An 18068-nucleotide genomic window follows, 5' to 3' on the forward strand; every position below is an offset into this window, starting at 1 on the left:
AACTTCAAATTATGGTGACATGCATGACTTTAGGATGTGCAAGGAACCTGATGTATGTGAGGAAAACCAATGCAAAACAGCATGTGAACTTATCAAAGTCCAAAGCTTCTTTGCTACGAGACAGTTTTCGCCATGTCTATGGTGTTTTTCAAGGTACTTTGGTTACATTGCGCTTTTTAAACATGTCTATTTTTGGGTTATTGATAAATTGGTTTGGTATGATTGGTGTATCATTAGGAGTTTGTTCCTACCCTGTCTCTGGTGTTACTGGGATTGGCTCAATCTTCCTACATCTATACAATGAAAAAGAATAATTTATAAAATGGGTGGATGGATGATTTTCTCAGAAAGCATGCAGTTGAAAACGTGGTCAGTTGTGGACCGACGATCTGTTCAGTGTCCATGTCCACTTTGCAAGTGCTGCTGCCGGAATACTCTCCAGTTCCCAATCACATAAATCAGTAAAAAACAGATTTGTGACTTGATAGATAATAGATTATTTATACATTATTAAGAATTATCTCAGATGCTGGAAGATTATTGTTTGGTATACCTCATTATTTAGCTAAGAATCTGACTTATCGGCCTCAATCCACGGTTTGATTGCTGATTCTGAACTTTGTGACCATCAGAGGCTTTTTCTGACTTCCACTTCTGCTACCTACAGTGCAATGGCTGCCTACTGACATCATGGGTTCTCCTCACTTCAGTGCAGTGCAGTTTAGTTTTGTTAAAGTCCAATAACGGAGAAAACATTGACATGGCTCTATCATGTCTCAGGGCAACCCCAAAAGAAAAAGTCAGAATAGACATCCACATGTGTGTAAATATATACATTTTTTGGCCTGAAAAATGGATGTATTTGGTAAGTTTTAAGGTGTTTTTTTCACAGTGGGATCCTAGTACCAATAAGCTCCATGATAAAACACAACAGTGGGTTAGTTATTTTTTTAAGTTATAAAGTATGCCTTATTTTATAATTCAATTTCATGTTGCAAATTATTATATAACCCGATTGTTAAGAAATGAAGATGTAAACAATCCCTAACTTATCCTTAAAGGCAGTAGTTTTCAACCTTTTTGGACTTGTGACCCAGTATTATTTGTTTTCTGTTAATTAGAAACCCTAGCAACATTTTTCCCTGTAACTTTTAAAGTAGACTGATGTAGTCTTAGGGTTTGTTCACTTGGAGTTTTAGGCACGATAGTAAACTTAAAAAATATCGAAGAACTTGAGTGTGATGCTAAATGGACTATAATATCACAGCAAGTTTGTAACAAGCATGATGAAAAATAGAATATAATATTAATGGGTGGGGGTTCCCCCTTGGTGTATACTGTAATAAGCACAAAGATGATAGTATTGTATAGCTTTTGGTGAAATGCGTGAGGTACTCAGCTTGCAACATGACTTTTTTTTTTCCTGAGCTGACAGCCCATCAGCAGTGACTCAGATCATGCCTCAGCGGTTCAGAAACACTGCTTTAAGGACTGAACCTCATCAATGCCATGTCTTTGTTCTTGATGTTGGAAATGGTCTATGTGTGGATCATCCATGCTGTTCTTTACCAGGTTGTCTAATCTTTTGCTTGTAGATTTGGTGCCCTGTAACACAATTTCCCTAAGGCTGGGTTTATACTTGATGCTCAGAACACTCACACAATTGCATCACGGCTGCCACATGTTCCCAGCGCTCTTATGATGTGTCCTCTGAGCACATGATCAGAAATAAATGCGACACATGCGCGAGTTGCAGTACCAGCAAAAATTTGGGTGGTGTGTGTGTTCAAGTTTTGGTATGTGACATCAGCATCGTTGTTTACTGCCAAAACCTCCATAGTTACACACATGTCTGTCAGAACAGCTTGCATCAAATTGCCAGCTCTTTGAAGGTGGATGTGGAAATGTGCAAAACAAAATGGAAGCAAATTTGAGAGAGAGATACATTCATGCAAAGTTGAAAATGTCAGAGAAAAGACGTGGGGATTTGGCCATTACAAGATAACACATTGTGAGGCAAGTCACATTGCAGCTCCAACGGCATCAATGCATGTGCTTCAATGTTTGATTAATGGCTTAATGAGGTGAGGCAAATCATCAAACTTAAATGCTGACAAACATGCTTTTCTTCTTTCATTTCATGCATAGACAATGCAAGCATTGCATATTCCCCATACTAATGAGGCAACACATATAAAGGTCTCACATACCACATTCTGTATTGCTGCTGCCATCTCTTTTTGCACCTTTCGCAGCAGCATCAGAATGCAAAGAAGTTTTATTTTCAACATCTTTCTTCCCTCAACTTACAACACAATGAAACCGGATGTTGTTTTCTCATCGTGATGATGTCTCACATTGCCACATGGTGGAATCCTCCATATTTACATAAAGTACACATGCAAGTATAGACAGTACACTGCTTGCGCAGCAGCAGCTTCCTCATGTGTACACATCACGTAGCATTATGTATATCCTGGCCCTTAGTCATTGAAGACTCACTAATGTGCTTGTCTTGCGGTCTTGTGTATGTGTTATCATCCAGTTGACGCTCGGAACTGGCCAACTCTATTTAATTTCAAAAGCAACAGGGGCACGGTGGTGCTCAAACATACAGAATGCTGGCAGTCACCTCCTGTTCGACCTCTGGTGGTTGTTTGGAGTGTCAACTGAATGATAACGTGCTAGACCTCAAGATCACCCCCCACCCTACCCAGAAGAGGGTGGGTTAGGGTTGTTTTCACCCTACAGTATTTATAGTCGACCAATGAGAAACATGTGTGCCAAGTTTCATGAAAATTGCTCCAGCCATTTGGAAGTGATGCTGGAACATACATACATTGACTTTTACTGTATATATATATATAGATTTTTTCTGTCTGCGGTGGGTTGGCACCCTGCCCAGGATTGTTTCCTGCCTTGTGCCCTGTGTTGGCTGGGATTGGCTCCAGCAGACCCCCGTGACCCTGTGTTCGGATTCGGCGGGTTGGAAAATGGATGGATGGATGGATTTTTTCTGTAGGTATCATTAGTAACAAAAAGCAGTTTACCTTTAGACACCAATTTTGGTTTTTTTGGTAAAATCTTACAGTAAATTAAATATGTGTTAGAACTGCATTCTAGTGGAAGGGTCAGCACTATTGCGTCTAGGCTTTAAGGATTTGTGTCTAGTACCTGGTTTGCTCATTGCTTGTTTGGAATATGCATTTTCTGTAAATACTATTAATACTGGTTTTCATGCTGTCTAAAACAGCCTAATGTGAGTGAACATAGATGTGTGTGATTTTGTCTCCTCTTGAACTGACATTCACTGTTGATTCCTGCTTTGTGGCTAGTGCTGTTGAGGTAGGCTATGTGGCTCTGCATTAGAGTCAAAAGGCTCAGGGGTAAAGGATAGATGAATTTATATATTTTGCGACCTGAAATATTCTGAGTTTAAAGAATACGTGTAAAGAAACACACCAGTAGTGTTTTAATTATTGATGTTGGTTCTGACAAAATGTAGCTTTGCTTTTTATGTTTATTATTTGAAGGTAGCAGGAAAGACATTTAAAGGAATTTGCTGCTTTAATGTAATTCAGTCAGCCAATTTTCTTCAGCTGGTTTAACCATAAAACTGAACATCCATAATTGTATTATTACTGGGGCTCTTATAAAGATTAAATACATTGCTTACTTTTAGACACTGATGCCCCTGTGTCATTTGTCAACACATAAATCTTAGCAATGGTTAAAACAGTTTGAAGTAAATGGACTTGGCAGCTTTTGAAAAGGATGTTCTTGTCTTAAGTGATCTTCCAAGAGAGAAAATGACTAAGCCCTGGAATAAATAATTGTTCATTCTATATGAGGTTTCCCACTGATGACTCACCAGAAAGACTTTGTCTTTTCAGCCCCATCTGTTGCACCATAGTGAATTAAATTATGCAAAAGATGCGAGTTTTCAACCAAACCATTTAAAATATTGTTCCTTGTGCCTTTTAATTGTTTTCAGTATTCAGTGGAGGTTGTTACTGTTGTAAATGTTGTCTGTGGTGTCCCTGATCATAATAGTAATGATTGCTAAAATGTTTATTGTTCACGGTCCTCAGCAAGAGCTCTAATCCCCAGACTCCTGTGACTTATGATTTTCATTACAACCAATCTTTTTAATTCACTTACTTTGACAGAATAATCTTTCAGATGGATACTTTTTTAGTTTGAACCTTTTTTTCCATTGTCTATTGTAATGCTTATTAAAATTTTATGTATGGATATGGGATGGGACTTTTGTATTGTGGTACGTGCTGGGTTCAAATTCTAGCCCAGACACTGAATGTGTGGAGTCTTCCTTATGTTCAAATGGGCATTCCAATTTTCTTCTTGTATTGTAACAATTTATACTTTGGAGTGATTCATAAGATTTGCATCAGTGTGCACTGCAGTCGACTGGCTCCCAATCCGAGGTTTTCTCCTTAAAACTGCCTAGCGATGCTGAATTGGATTAAGCTAATTTAATAATGAATGGATGGATAAATGCATTGACATAATGCTACTGTTGGCTTAATACGCAAGGAACTCTACACAGGCCTTCAAAAATCCTATAATTAAACGTAAAAAATGTATTTAGTTGCTACCTACTGTAAGTTTTACTTCTCGTTAGAGTAATACTGTTTTAGGCTTTTTTTGAGGGGGATTTTAAATGTGCAGTGTGTACACTTCCTGTATTGGCTTTGGTACTGTCTGCTTTCATATTCTTGTCTATTGTCTTTGGCTCATTTAGCAGCCATGTAATCAGGTTGTATTCACTGAGGAGGCAGTCCGGCTGCAAGTTTCGTTCATTAGACATCTCTGACAGCATGAGAAGTGCCACGCCATGAAAGGCGAGGTTATGTAAGGGGAGAACATGGTGGAACTCAAGTGCATCGACCCTGCAACAGAAAAGACACCCTTGCTGTCATAACTGTGGTTAGTCACTTGAGTCAATGGAGCTCTCCTTTAACTTGAAAAAAATAACAATTTATACTTAATGCATTTTCATATTTGCACTGATGTGTGCAGGCTCAATTTCATGATTTTGATACTAATCTGGACATTTCGGCATCCTAAGAGCTGCCTGTTTGCCTACAACGTTTTGTGTCTACACAGACCCATACATAATAATTAAGCATATGCATCTAATGATGCACATATGCATTTATACTCAGTCACAGACCCCGACAAACATACACTTGAAAACTTAGTATGGGAAGACAACGGTCTGCTTTGCATTTACAGTATGTGTAAACTTGCTTAGTTAATGTCTGCTGTGAGTCTGGAGTTTGTGTCCCAGATGCCCACTGGCGGCATCTTGTGGTGGGAATGCAGTCCCTGAAATTGATACCTGGTTATGTTGGTGTACATTGGGCAACACAGGCTCGTATTACCAAACACAAACTGGGAATGAGAAATATCAATCACTTAATTTATCCTTCTGACATTCTCACATCAATATTTTAAATCACCATCATTTTAATTTCTATATTTTTTAAACTTCAGTATACAATGTGTATATTATGGGCATGAATAGGTGGCTTGTTTTTGAATTGTGTTTGTATGCAGTTTTACTAAAATGCAATACATTTGCTGGCCAGAATCCTAGTTGGTATCCTATATTTTCCTTTTTATTTCAATATTAATTAGCTCCTATGGACAGGTGGAAGAAGTACTGGAACCCGTAGAAAGTGTTGAGGTGCCAGCCGGGTCACTTCTTCTAATATTTCAACAGTAAAGAATAAAACTTGTGCTTAAGGGCTTTAAATAGAATGTAGCCTTCACAGCTTTTCAAGATGGCTTAGCCTGTAGTTCAGGTGTGTATCTCAGAGCTTTGTCGTTTAACTTCCTCCTGGTCCAAATGAGAATCGTGGTAGTTTTATAGCTCACCGGGTGGAAGCATTGGGTTAATTGCCCTCAATGGTAGTCATCTCACTGCTGAGGAAGAGAAGAAGGTAGAAGCTCTCCCTTTCATCCCAGCGGGATGAGCATTGTTCTCTCAGACTCACAAGCGTGACACACATCCACCTTGATGCTTTGGTTACCTTAATTTTCTTTTCAGATTATTCTGCTTATTTTCTTGGTCCTGGTGCTCAGCAATGCTGCAAATAAATAAAAATAGTTTTCTTTCTTAGAACATTTTTCTCATTAAGCCTTAATTATTTCTTTATTAGGCCACACAGTGGTTAGCCATGCTACCTCATTGATGCATTTTTAAAACGCCATGCCTGGCCATCACCTGTATGGAGTTTGCACAAACTATGAATGTCCTATTAGCCTTTACACTAGGTACTTATGTTTTTCTTTTAAACAGTGGAATTTGAAAGAATTCAGACCCCTTCACTTACTGTATACTTTAATGTGTTGTAGATTTCATTTTAAATGGATACATTTTTCATTTTTGCCCATCAGTCTGTACAAAAGGGTTGCAAATTTATTAAAAATCAAGAACTAAAATGAAACTGTATATAAGCACTCTGAGCATTTGCTCGTTCACTCAAAAATGTAGTCAAATGAATCCTGTTTGCTTTAATTGTCTGTGAGATGTGTCTGAAACTTGATTGGAGTCCACCAGTGGCAAACTGACTTGATTGCACATGGTTTAGAAAGGCACACACCTGTATAAATAACGTCCCACAATTCACATTGCATATCAGGACAAAAACCAAAGCATGACGTCCTAGAGACTCTCAGTAGACCTCTGCAATTAAATTGTGGTTAAGCATAGGTCAGGGTCAGGGTTAGGGCCAGGGTATAAAACCATTTCTAAATCTTTGAGTGTTCCCAGAAGCATGGTGGCCTCAATGATTGTGAAATGTAAGTATTTTAAAACCACCAGGACTCTTCCTAGAGTTCACCATCTGGCCAAACTGAGCAATCATGTGAGAAGGATCTTGATCAGGTAAGTGACCATGAACCCAATGGTCACTCCAACAAAGCTTTAGAAGTCCTGTGCTGAGATGGGACAACCTGTCGGAAGGCTGGCTATATCTCAGCAGTATTCCGTCAATCAGACATTTATGGTAGTGTGACTGTTGTTGGCAACTGCTGCTTGGAGTTTCCCATAAAGTATTTAATGGACACTGAGAGCAGGAGGAAAAAGAATCTCTGGTCTGATGATACAGTAATTGAACTCTTTGGGCAGAAGTTGAAGCACTATGTCTGGCAAAGACCAGACACTGCTCATCACCTGTTTAGTACCATTCCTATGGTGAAGCACGGTGATGGCTGCATCATGCTATGGGGGGTGCTTATGAGAGGCATAGACAGGTAGACTGGTCAAAATATACCCAAATACAGAAGGTACCTTGAAGAAAACATTCTCTAAGGCACATGTGATCTCAGAGTGAGGCAACGGTTGACCTTTGAACATAAGAATAACCATACGCATGCAGGCAAGACAATCCTGCAGTGGCTTCGGGTCAAGTCTCTGACTGCTGTTGAGTAGCCTAGCCAAACCTAACAGAACATCTGAGACCTGAAGATTGCAGTATACAAACATTTCTCATTCAGTCTAACAGAGCTTGAGAGGATCTGACAGGAAGAATGGAATAAACTGCCCAAATTCAGTTATGTAAAGCTTGTAGAGACACATCCGGGAAAATTGGAAGTAATTACTGTCAAAGAGGCTTCTACAAAGTACTGATTTTAGGGTCTCAAATACCCTTGTGAATCAGATATTTCAGTTTCTGAAAACTTGTTTTCATGTTGTCAGTGTGGGTTGTTCAGTGTAAATTGTTGGACAAAATTATCAAATTGATCCATTTAAAATGAAATCTACAACACAATAAAGTGTGCAGAAAGTGAAGAGGATTTAATGCTTTCCAAATCCACTATATGTCTAAAGACAGGTGTGTTAGGTTAATTGATTCCAAATTAGCCAATATATGTGTTTTTGCACATGCTGACCCTACAATAGATGGGCACTCTGTCCAGGGTTGATTCCTGCCTTGTGCCTGATGCTGCTGGAATAGACTCTGGTCCACTGCTATCATGAATTGGATTATATGCATCTGGAAATATATTAATGTTCATTTATCATCTTCAAATGGTTGCAGTTTGTTGTCTTTGAAAAGGTGCAAATTAATTCTGTTTAAAAATACAATATAAAAAAAATCTGACAGTTTGACAAATGGTTTGTTTTCCAGCAAAAGGGAAGATCTTATGTCCAGACTCCACTTTGGTGTTGATCCTGTATTTGATTTGGGCAATTGGATTCCTGATATTCTGAATTCTTGGAGATGTGACAGTAGCAACTGTGGATACAAACAAGTGAACTTTTCCTCTGCAGGTATTTCATTTTGTCATTTGTTTAAATGCTTGTCAAGGTTATTATGATTTTGTATTGGCAATATTTAATTTCCTTGTGCTTGGTGTTCCATCTGCATCAGTTTGTTCACTCTAACCCATTATTTTAGACATCAAGCCTTGAGAAATGGGTAGGGTTATGTCAGGAAGGGCATCCGGAGTAAAATCTTGCCAGATCAATATGCCGACAATGCAGATTTCCATACTGGATCTGTCGAGGCCCAAGTTAACAACGGCTGCCACCAATACTGTTAGCCAACAAGGTGATGGCGGGAATTGGGCTACTGTTGACCAAAGAAGGAGAAGAAGTGGTGGGGGGGGGGGGTGTGTGTCTGGAGACAGGAGGAAGGTAAAGAGAGTGGAACTGAGGGTAGGAACTTTGAATGTTGGCAGTATGATTGGTAAGGGGAGAGAGTTAGCCGATATGATGGAGAGAAGGAAGGTTGATATATTGTGCGTGTATGAGACTAAATGGAAGGGGAGTAAGACCAGGTGAATCGGAGGTGGATTCAAATTGTTCTATCATGGTGTGGATGGTAGGAGAATTTGGGTAAGTGTTATTCTGAAGGAACAGTATTTCACAAGTGTTTTGGAGGTGAAAAGAGTGTCAAGCAGAGTAATGATTATGAAACTGGAAATAGCAGGAGTGATGATGAATGTTGTTAGTGCATATGCCCTGCAAGTTGGCTGTGCGAAAGATGAGAAAAAATTTCTGGAAGAGGAAAGAACATAGGGTGATGTACAAGAGTGGAGGAAGATGCACACAGGTAGATTATATCCTATGCAGGAGAGTCAATCTGAAGGAGACTAAAGACTGCAAAGGTGTGGCAGGGGAAAGTGTAATTAGGCAGCATAGGATGGTGGTCTGTAGGATGACATTGGAGATCAAGAAGAGGAGGAGAGTGAGGGCAGAGCCAATGATCAAATGGTGGAAACTGAAAAAGGAAGGCTACAAGGTTGAGTTCAGGGAGGAGGTAAGACAGGCACTAGGTGGCCAGATAGCTGGACAACTACAGCAGAATTAGTAAAGGTAACAACAAGAAGGGTGCTTTGTGTGACATGTGGACAGAGGATGGACGAAAAGTAAACCTGGTGGTGGAATAGGGAAGTACGGGAGAGTATACAGAGGAAGATGCTGGTGAAGAAGAAGTGGGATAGTCAGAGAGATGCAGAAAGTAGACAGGAGTACAAGGAGATAAGAGATAAGGCACAAGGTGAAGAGAGATGTGGTAAGGGCTAAAGAAAGGGTGTATGATGAGTTGTATGAGAGGATGGACACTAAGGAGGGAGAAAGGACCTGAACCAATTGGCTAGACAGACGGACTGAGCTGGGAAAGATGAGCAGCAGGTTAGAGTGATAAAGGATAAAGATGGAATTGTCCTCACAAGTGAGGAGAGTGAGTGGAGCAGAAGGAAAATGAACTCCGAGAGGCTGATGAATGAAGAGAATGAGAGAGAGAAGGTTGGATGATGTGGCGATAGTGAATCAGGAAGTGCAACAGATTAGTAAGGAGGAGGTAAAGACAGCTATGAAGAGGATGAAGAATGGAAAGTCCATTGGTCCAAATGACATACCTATGGAAGCATGGAGGTGTTTATGAGAGATGGCCGTGGAGTTTTAAACCAGATTATTTAATGGAATCTTGGAAAGTGAGAGAATGCCTGAGGAGTGGAGAAGAACTGTACTGGTACAATTTTTAAGAATAAGGGGGATGTGCAGAGCAGTAGGGGGATTAAACTGATGAGCCACAGCATGAAGTTATGGGAAAGAGTAGTGAAAGCTAGGTTAAGAATGGAGGTGAAGATTAGTGAGCAGCAGTATGGTTTAATGCCAGGAAAGAGCACCACAGATGTGATGTTTGCTCTGTGGGTGTTGATGGAGAAGTGTAGAGAAAGCCAGAAGGAGTTGCATGGCATCTTTGTGTACCTGGAGTAAGCATATGGCAGGATGCCTCAAGAGGAGTTGTGGTATTGTATGAGGAATTCGGGAGTGGCAGAGAAGTATGTAAGAGTTGTACAGAATATGTACAAGGAAAGTGTGACAATGGTGAGGTCTGTGGTAGGAGTGATGGATGCATTTAAGGTGGGGGTGGGATTACACCAGGGATCGGCTCTGAGCTCTTTCTTATTTGCAATGGTGATGGACAGGTTGACAGATGAGTTTAGACAGGAATCTCCATGGACTATGATGTTTGCTGATGACATTGTGATCTGTAGCGAGAGTAGGTAGCAGGTTGATGAGACACTGGAGAGGTGGAGATATGCTCTAGAGAGCAGAGGAATGAAGGTCAGTAGGAACAAGACAGAATACATGTGTGTTAATGAGAGGGAGGTCAGTAGAATGGTGAGGATGCATGGAGTAAAGTTGGTGAAGGTGGATGAGTTTAAACACTTGGGATCAACAGTACAGAGTAACGGGGATTGTGGAAGAAAGGTGAAAAAGAGGGTGGAATGGGTGGGGAAGATTGTCAGGAGTAATTTGTGACAGACGGGTATCAGCAAGAGTGAAAGGGAATGTCTACAGGACAGTAGTGAGACCAGCTATGTTATATGGGTTGGAGATGGAGGCACTGACCAAAAAACAGGGGACAGAGCTGGAGGTGGCAGAGTTAAAGATGTTAAGATTTGCATTGATTGTGATGAGGATGGACAGTATTAGAAAAGAGTACATTAGAGGGTCAGCTCAGGTTGGATGGTTTGGAGACAAAGTAAGAGGTTTGGACATGTGCAGAGCAGAGATGTTGGGTATAGTGGGAAAAAGATGTTAAGGATAGAGCTGCCAGGCAAGAAGAAAAGAGGAAGGCCTAATAGAAGGTTTATGAATGTGGTGAGTGAGGACATGCAAGTGATGGGTGTAACAGAGCAATATTCAGAGGACAGGAAGATATGGAGAAACATAATCCGCTGTGTGATGCCATGACGGTTGCGCAGTGGAGTAGAAGTTAGTGCTTCTGCCTTATATCTTCAAGAAATTGAGTTTTAATCTTTGTGTGGTCACTTTATTTGTGTAGCTTGCATGTTCTTTCTGCGTCTTCCTCCACCATCCCAACATTTTCCTGTAAAGTTATTTGGCAGCTCTAAATTATCCCTGTTTTGTTGAGTGTACATGAGAGACTTGTCCCTCTAGAGTTGTTACCTGCCTTGTACCTATTGGGTTAGACTTCAGTCCCTGTGACCCAGAGCTGATATAAGTAAGTTCAGAAGATCAATGTGTAGGTAGATAAGGTAGGTAATGTAAGGTAGGTAGATTTTATTGCTTAAAGTACACAAAAACTTTGTCCAGTTATTTGTTTGTTCGTATAAAAATTGTGCAGCAGTCATCTAAAACTCACAAAAGAAGAAATACATGAGTTGATTATACCATATTCAGATAATAATTATAAGCAAAAACCATAACCATTGCAGATACAGACACAAGCAGAGAAAAAGATGAGTTGTATGGCATCTGATCCTTTTGATATGCTTGTGTTTTCGTCACTTGCTGTGTTAATATCCCTGTAAGTGCAGGTAAAATAAATGTTATATGTAGGCATTCTTTGGGTAACTCCTGCAGTTACTCAAATTGTTTTTAGCCAACAGGAATAAAATGATTTTTCTCAAGTCATGTAGATTTGGGGAGTGTTAGTGATTTTGCTCTGTAAGGTATAAAGTAACCAGATACTATGCAGTATGTGTCTTTGCTCAGGCTTAATTGTCATGCCTATATGCAAACTTAAATGTTCAGGGAATATTTTTTTTTCTCTGCAGTAGTGCTAGTTCTTTTACTGTCATTTTGAGTAGTTTCTCATTCCTTTGATACACTTCACTCATTTGCATTATATAGGATGTGGTGAAATTGATTGCATCAGAGATTAGTGTTTTGGGGCATGCATTTCATAAAATTTCTGGAAGTGACTGCAATCTAATTTTCCCAAGTGCTAAATTCCTTGAGGTTTGCATTGTGTGTTTTGCCAGCAGTTAATGAGTTGAATGCTTTACAGAAATATTATAAATATGTGAATATTTCAGTTTAAACTTCTTATATTGAGCTTCTGCATACCAACACACTGCGGTAATATTATATGTACAATTTTTTTTCCTTTTAAATAAATCTAGTTCATTCCCACACTTATCAGATCCCCCCATTTTTGAATCTTCCTTCCTGAGTTCAGAGCTGTAGTGGTTGCAGGGCCTCTATAGGGCATACTCATGTGCCCTGCGACACTAACTCATATGAGGCCATTTTGAAGTTATTTGTCAATCTAACTTTCATGTCTTTTGAAATTGGAAATTAAAGCCTATTTAGACATAGGAAGAACATTCAAATACCTCACAGAGAATGCTATACCGAGAAATCGGACTCAGAACTAATGGGACTACCAGCGACATAGTTACCAGTAGACTGTCATATCGGAGAGTTCTGATGAAAAGTAACTGAAAGATCAAACTTGGTTTGAACACTAAAATGTGCAAATTAATTGTTAAGCAGATTTAATCAGGTATTGTAATGAAAAACCTGAAAATTGTCTGAGAGAATATAAGGTAACTAGTACAGTGAATAGGGCAGTTGTAGTCCAGCTTTTTATCCTGTATAACAGACAGTAATAAAAATAATGTAAAATTCCACCCACACCAATACATAACAAGTGGAAGATACTTATTGAATTTTTAGTGACCAGGTTTTTAATGTATCAGGGACCATTTACAGTCTAAAGTACACACAGTACAATCTACAAAGTTGCAGCTGCCTACAGTAGCCTCTTCCAGTTAAGTGGTGAATGGTTTTAGTCCAAGTCAGTTGACTCTGAAAATCACACATTATCTTATTAAAATTAACATTATCTCTGGAGTAGTAAATAATATGAGGGTGTTTTTTTATTTCACACTGTATAAATGGATAGCTATTTAAATACCTTAAAGTGGATGTAGCTGTGTAAACTGTTAAACATTAACAAAAGTGCAAAAGCTCTGGAAAATATTAATTTTAACTGCATTAATTCTTTCCATCTCCCACCATGAGTATTAATTATTAGACTAAACAGAAAGGTCTTTCTTACTGCTGTCCAGAGTTGGACTGAAATGCTGCTTGAAGAGGTCTTTAAAACTTTTAATAATGACAGCTGCTAGGTATGTGGATTTCTGTGACACAGTTTAAAGTTGCTGTTCAGATTGCCAACCACAATCATTCAGAGCAAATAACATAATTTTACTTACATTTATCCTAAAACTTGACAACTGGTATTTGTTCACTATTTATAACCTGTGTTAATGTGAGTAATTTAGTATAAGATATATAAATCTATAATAATAAAAGGCAAAGCCCTCACTGACTGACTCACTCACTGACTGACTGACTGACTGACTCATCACTAATTCTCCAACTTCCCGTGTAGGTGGAAGGCTGAAATTTGGCAGGCTCATTCCTTACAGCTTACTTACAAAAGTTAGGCAGGTTTCATTTCACGTAATCACGTGAACTAAAAACAAGGAAGAGATTTACAGCACGAGTCACACGCGGGAACGAAGGTAAATGACGTTAATTTTTGACTGTCTTTTAATACTGTGTAAGCATACATATTAACACATGTGCAATTAAACGTGTGCATTTACGGGGTGATTTCTCAGGCTTAAAAGCTCGCCTTTTACTAAAAAGGTAAATGCAAAACTATTTTCAATCAGTTTATTGAAACGCTCCCGTTAAGGATTGCAATAACATATTCGCGAGATAAAAGAACGAAGTAGGGGGAAAAGCCGGAAACAGCGAAGAGCAAAAAATTAATTAAACAATTCAGAACGGAGCGAGTGAAGCATACAAGCATGTTCATAAGGGAAACAAAGCACGGTGTAAAACGTAAGTTTAAATTAAGTTTATAGAAACGCTCCCGCTGCGGATTGCAATAACATATTCGCGAGATAAAAGTTTAATGAGAAGACACGAGGTATAAACGAACCACACGCCGTGGCGCAACGTTAGGGGCAACAGTTTCAACCATTCTATGATCTGCTTCTCGCAACTGAAAGACGGCACATGGCGGATGTTAGCCGACTTGCTGACCGCAACGTTAGGGGCTTCAACTATGGCGCTGATGCCACATCTCAGTGCCAACACTTTGCAGACTCTACTTAAAAGACACGCCCTCCTCACTGGACAGTTAAAAAGACCAATCAAACTAACGATGACATCAAGTATTACCCAATCAAAAGTAGGAAAGGAGGCATCTTCATAAAATGCGTGTGGGATGATTTGCATGACACGCTGCTTTAAAAAAAAAATGATAAAAAAAATACGGGATATATCCCGTCCAGTATTGATTCAAAACGGGACGCGCAATTTCATTCTCAAACGCGGCACGATTCCGTATTTTAAAGGACGGGTGGCAACCCTACAGTGCCAGGTAACCACCCATACAATCAGATTGTGATTCAGACTAGGAATGCAATGAATGTAATTACCCCGATCTACATACAAGGCGAAAGTCTTGCAACATTCAAAGATGATGGTTTGGGATAATTAGTACTTATTAAGTACACCATGGCACATAAAACAGCTTATGAAGCCTTGAACCGAAAAAAGCAAGATCTCAGAGATCGTAAAAAAAAAAAAGGAGGTAATGTCGTTTTACTCGCTGTACATTTTAGTCAAACATTACCAGTTATTCCACGAGGGAGACCAGCAGATGAACTCAATGCGTGTTTAAAATCCATGCTTCTCCCACGCTCGGTTATATGTCGCGTGTTCTCGGGTAGGTACACCAAAAAATGTATACATTTAAGCATGTAATGGGCAAACAAAAAATGAGGTATACCCGAAGGCACTGCAGTAGTACTCAATGTAACTTTACTTCTTAAATGTTAATGTTTTACTGTTTAATAATTTATACGCATTCTTATATATTGTTCAAATTCTTTTATCAAAATACCAGTGACAGCGCAATGCACGATAACATGGAGTGAATACACCATACGCATCTGCCCACGGCCGCCCTGGTGTGCGCAGATAGGAGTTGATTCTAAAATAAAATAAACATAAAAAGAGTAATACAATCATCACCCATAAAGCGGATAGCAGACGTGACATATTATATGTGTACCAGATTTCAAGTCAATAGGTGAAACGGTTTGCAAGCTACAGGTGATTTAAAATCCTGGACAGACCAACGAAAAGCCACGGTAGCAAATTATAGAAGAACATTTTACTGTTTAATAATTTATATTTATATGAAATGTGCTTCTTATATATTACTTCATATTCTCATATGATAATGATGTTAATGTTGTTTATATTGATTTCTATGTTATTGTAAGTGCATCTATGTGTGTATATGTATGTATGTATGTATGTATGTATGTATGTATGTATGTGTATATATATATATATATATATATATATATATATATATATATATATATATATATAAAATATATATATAAAAAATATATGTGTATATGTATATATAATATATCTGTATATGTGTGTATATGTGTGTGTATATGTGTATATGTATATATATATGACAGCAACACTCATAACAATGACAACACAATTACATTGACAATCATGTTACGTTATTTTTAAAATGTTTCCTTTACTTTTTCATAACCTCTTTAACACACTACTTCTCCGCTGCGAAGCGCGGGTATTTTGCTAGTATGTGAATATATGACCATTTTATATGATTATGAGTTATCACTCCTTTTCCCTTATAGATATTGTAACGATGAGTCAGGCAAAGGTTCAAGGACTTCAGCAAAACCCTTTTAATTAAATAATTAAAACAAGGTTTTAACAAAAAAAGAAGGCTACAATTGCCTTCGTTGTAATGTTGATTAGATAGTGTAACAGTCCTTCTTCTTCTAATGGGTCATTTACAATGAATGCCCTCATCCTCACAGCTGCTGACTTTGTATTAACAGTATTTGAAGGGGTGGGGCTTCTGGAGCCCAGGCAGGGGCGTGGTCAGGTGTTTGCCAATCAGAGCTGCAGGTAAACAGGGAGAGGTGATAAGTAACAACAACAACAACAACAGAATTTATTTATATAGTACATTTTCATACAAAAAACTAGCTCAAAGTGCTTTACATAATGAAGAAAAGAAAAGTAAAAGACAAAATAAGAAATTAAAATAAGACAACATTAGTTAACATAGAATAAGAGTAAAGTCCGATGGCCAGGGAGAACAGAAAAAACAAAAAAAAAAACTCCAGACGGCTGGAGAAAAAAATAAAATCTGCAGGGGTTCCAGGCCACGAGGCCGCCCAGTCCCCTCTGGGCATTCTACCTAACATAAATGAAATAGTCCTCTTTGTATTTAGGGTTCTCACGGAAGGACTTGATGATGGTGGTCATGCAGACTTCTGGCTTTTAATCCATCACTGTTGGAACATCACAGTGCTTTGAGTATGCGCCACCACCAAAAAGGACACCGGAAAAGGAAACAGAAGAGAGAGTAGGGGTTAGTACAGATTTTAGAGCCACCATGAATAGTTATTATAATGAATTGGATATACAGAGTATCAGGATTAAATTACAGTGAAGTTATGAGAAGGCCATGTTAAAATAATGTGTTTTCAGCAGTTTTTTGAAGTGCTCCACTGTATTAGCCTGGCGAATTCCTATTGGCAGGCTATTCCAGATTTTAGGTGCATAACAGCAGAAGGCCGCCTCACCACTTCTTTTAAATTTTGCTCTTGGAATTCTTAGGAGACACTCATTTGAGGATCTGAGGTTACGATTTGGAATATAAGATGTCAGACATTCCGATATATAAGATGGGGCGAGATTATTTAAGGCTTTATAAACAATAAGCAGAATTTTAAAGTCAATCCTGAATGACACAGGTAACCAGTGTAGTGACATCAAAACTGGAGAGATGTGCTCGGATTTTCTTTTCTTGGTTAGGATTCTAGCAGCTGCATTCTTGCACTAGTTGCAAACGATTTATGTCTTTTTTGGGTATTCCTGAGAGGATTGCGTTACAGTAATCTAGTCAGCTGAAAACAAACGCGTGAACTAATTTCTCAGCATCTGTCAATGATATAAGAGGTCTAACTTTTGCTATGTTTCTTAAGTGAAATAATGCTGTCCTAGTGATCTGATTAATATGCGATTTAAAATTCAGATTACAGTCAACAGTTACCCCTAAGCTTTTTACCTCCGTCTTGACTTTTAATCCTAATGTATCCAGTTTATTTCTAATAGCCTCATTGTATCCATTATTGCCAATCACTAAGATTTCAGTTTTCTCTTTATTTAGCTTGAGAAAGTTACTATTCATCCATTCAGAAATACAAGTCAGACATTGTGTTAGTGAATCAAGAGAATCGGGGTCATCAGGTGCTATTGGTAAATACAGCTGTGTGTCATCAGCATAGCTGTGGTAGCTCATGTTGTGCCCTGAGATAATCTGACCTAACGGAAGCATGTAGATTGAGAAGAGCAGTGGACCCAGGATAGAGCCTTGTGGAACACCATATAGGATATCATGTGCCTTTGAGTTGTAATTACCACAACTAACAAAGAATTTTCTCCCTGCCAGGTAGGATTCAAACCAATTTAAGACACTGCCAGAGAGGCCCACCCATTGACTAAGGCTATTTCTAAGAATATTATGATCAATTGTGTTAAATGCGGCACTCAGATCTAAAAGGATGAGAACAGATAAATGGCCTCTGTCTGCATTTACCCGCAAGTCATTTACTACTTTAACGAGTGCAATTTCTGTTCTGTGATTTATTCTAAAACCTAACTGAAATTTATCAAGAATAGTATG

The 18068-nt window shown here is 38.7% G+C and overlaps 1 protein-coding gene across 1 annotated transcript in view; it reads left to right on the forward strand.

Moving 5' to 3' along the window:
* The window catches only part of si:dkey-256h2.1 (uncharacterized protein LOC337520 homolog), a 316260-nt gene that overhangs the window by 2208 nt on the left and 295984 nt on the right, over positions 1–18068 (forward strand). The window contains exon 2 of the mRNA XM_028817047.2: positions 8160–8302. Coding sequence (XP_028672880.1) covers positions 8160–8302 — 143 coding nt within the window. The remainder of the gene's footprint in view (positions 1–8159; positions 8303–18068) is intronic.

This window comes from Erpetoichthys calabaricus, chromosome 13 (genome assembly GCF_900747795.2).
Source record: "Erpetoichthys calabaricus chromosome 13, fErpCal1.3, whole genome shotgun sequence".
Classification (NCBI taxonomy): Eukaryota; Metazoa; Chordata; class Cladistia; order Polypteriformes; family Polypteridae; genus Erpetoichthys; species Erpetoichthys calabaricus.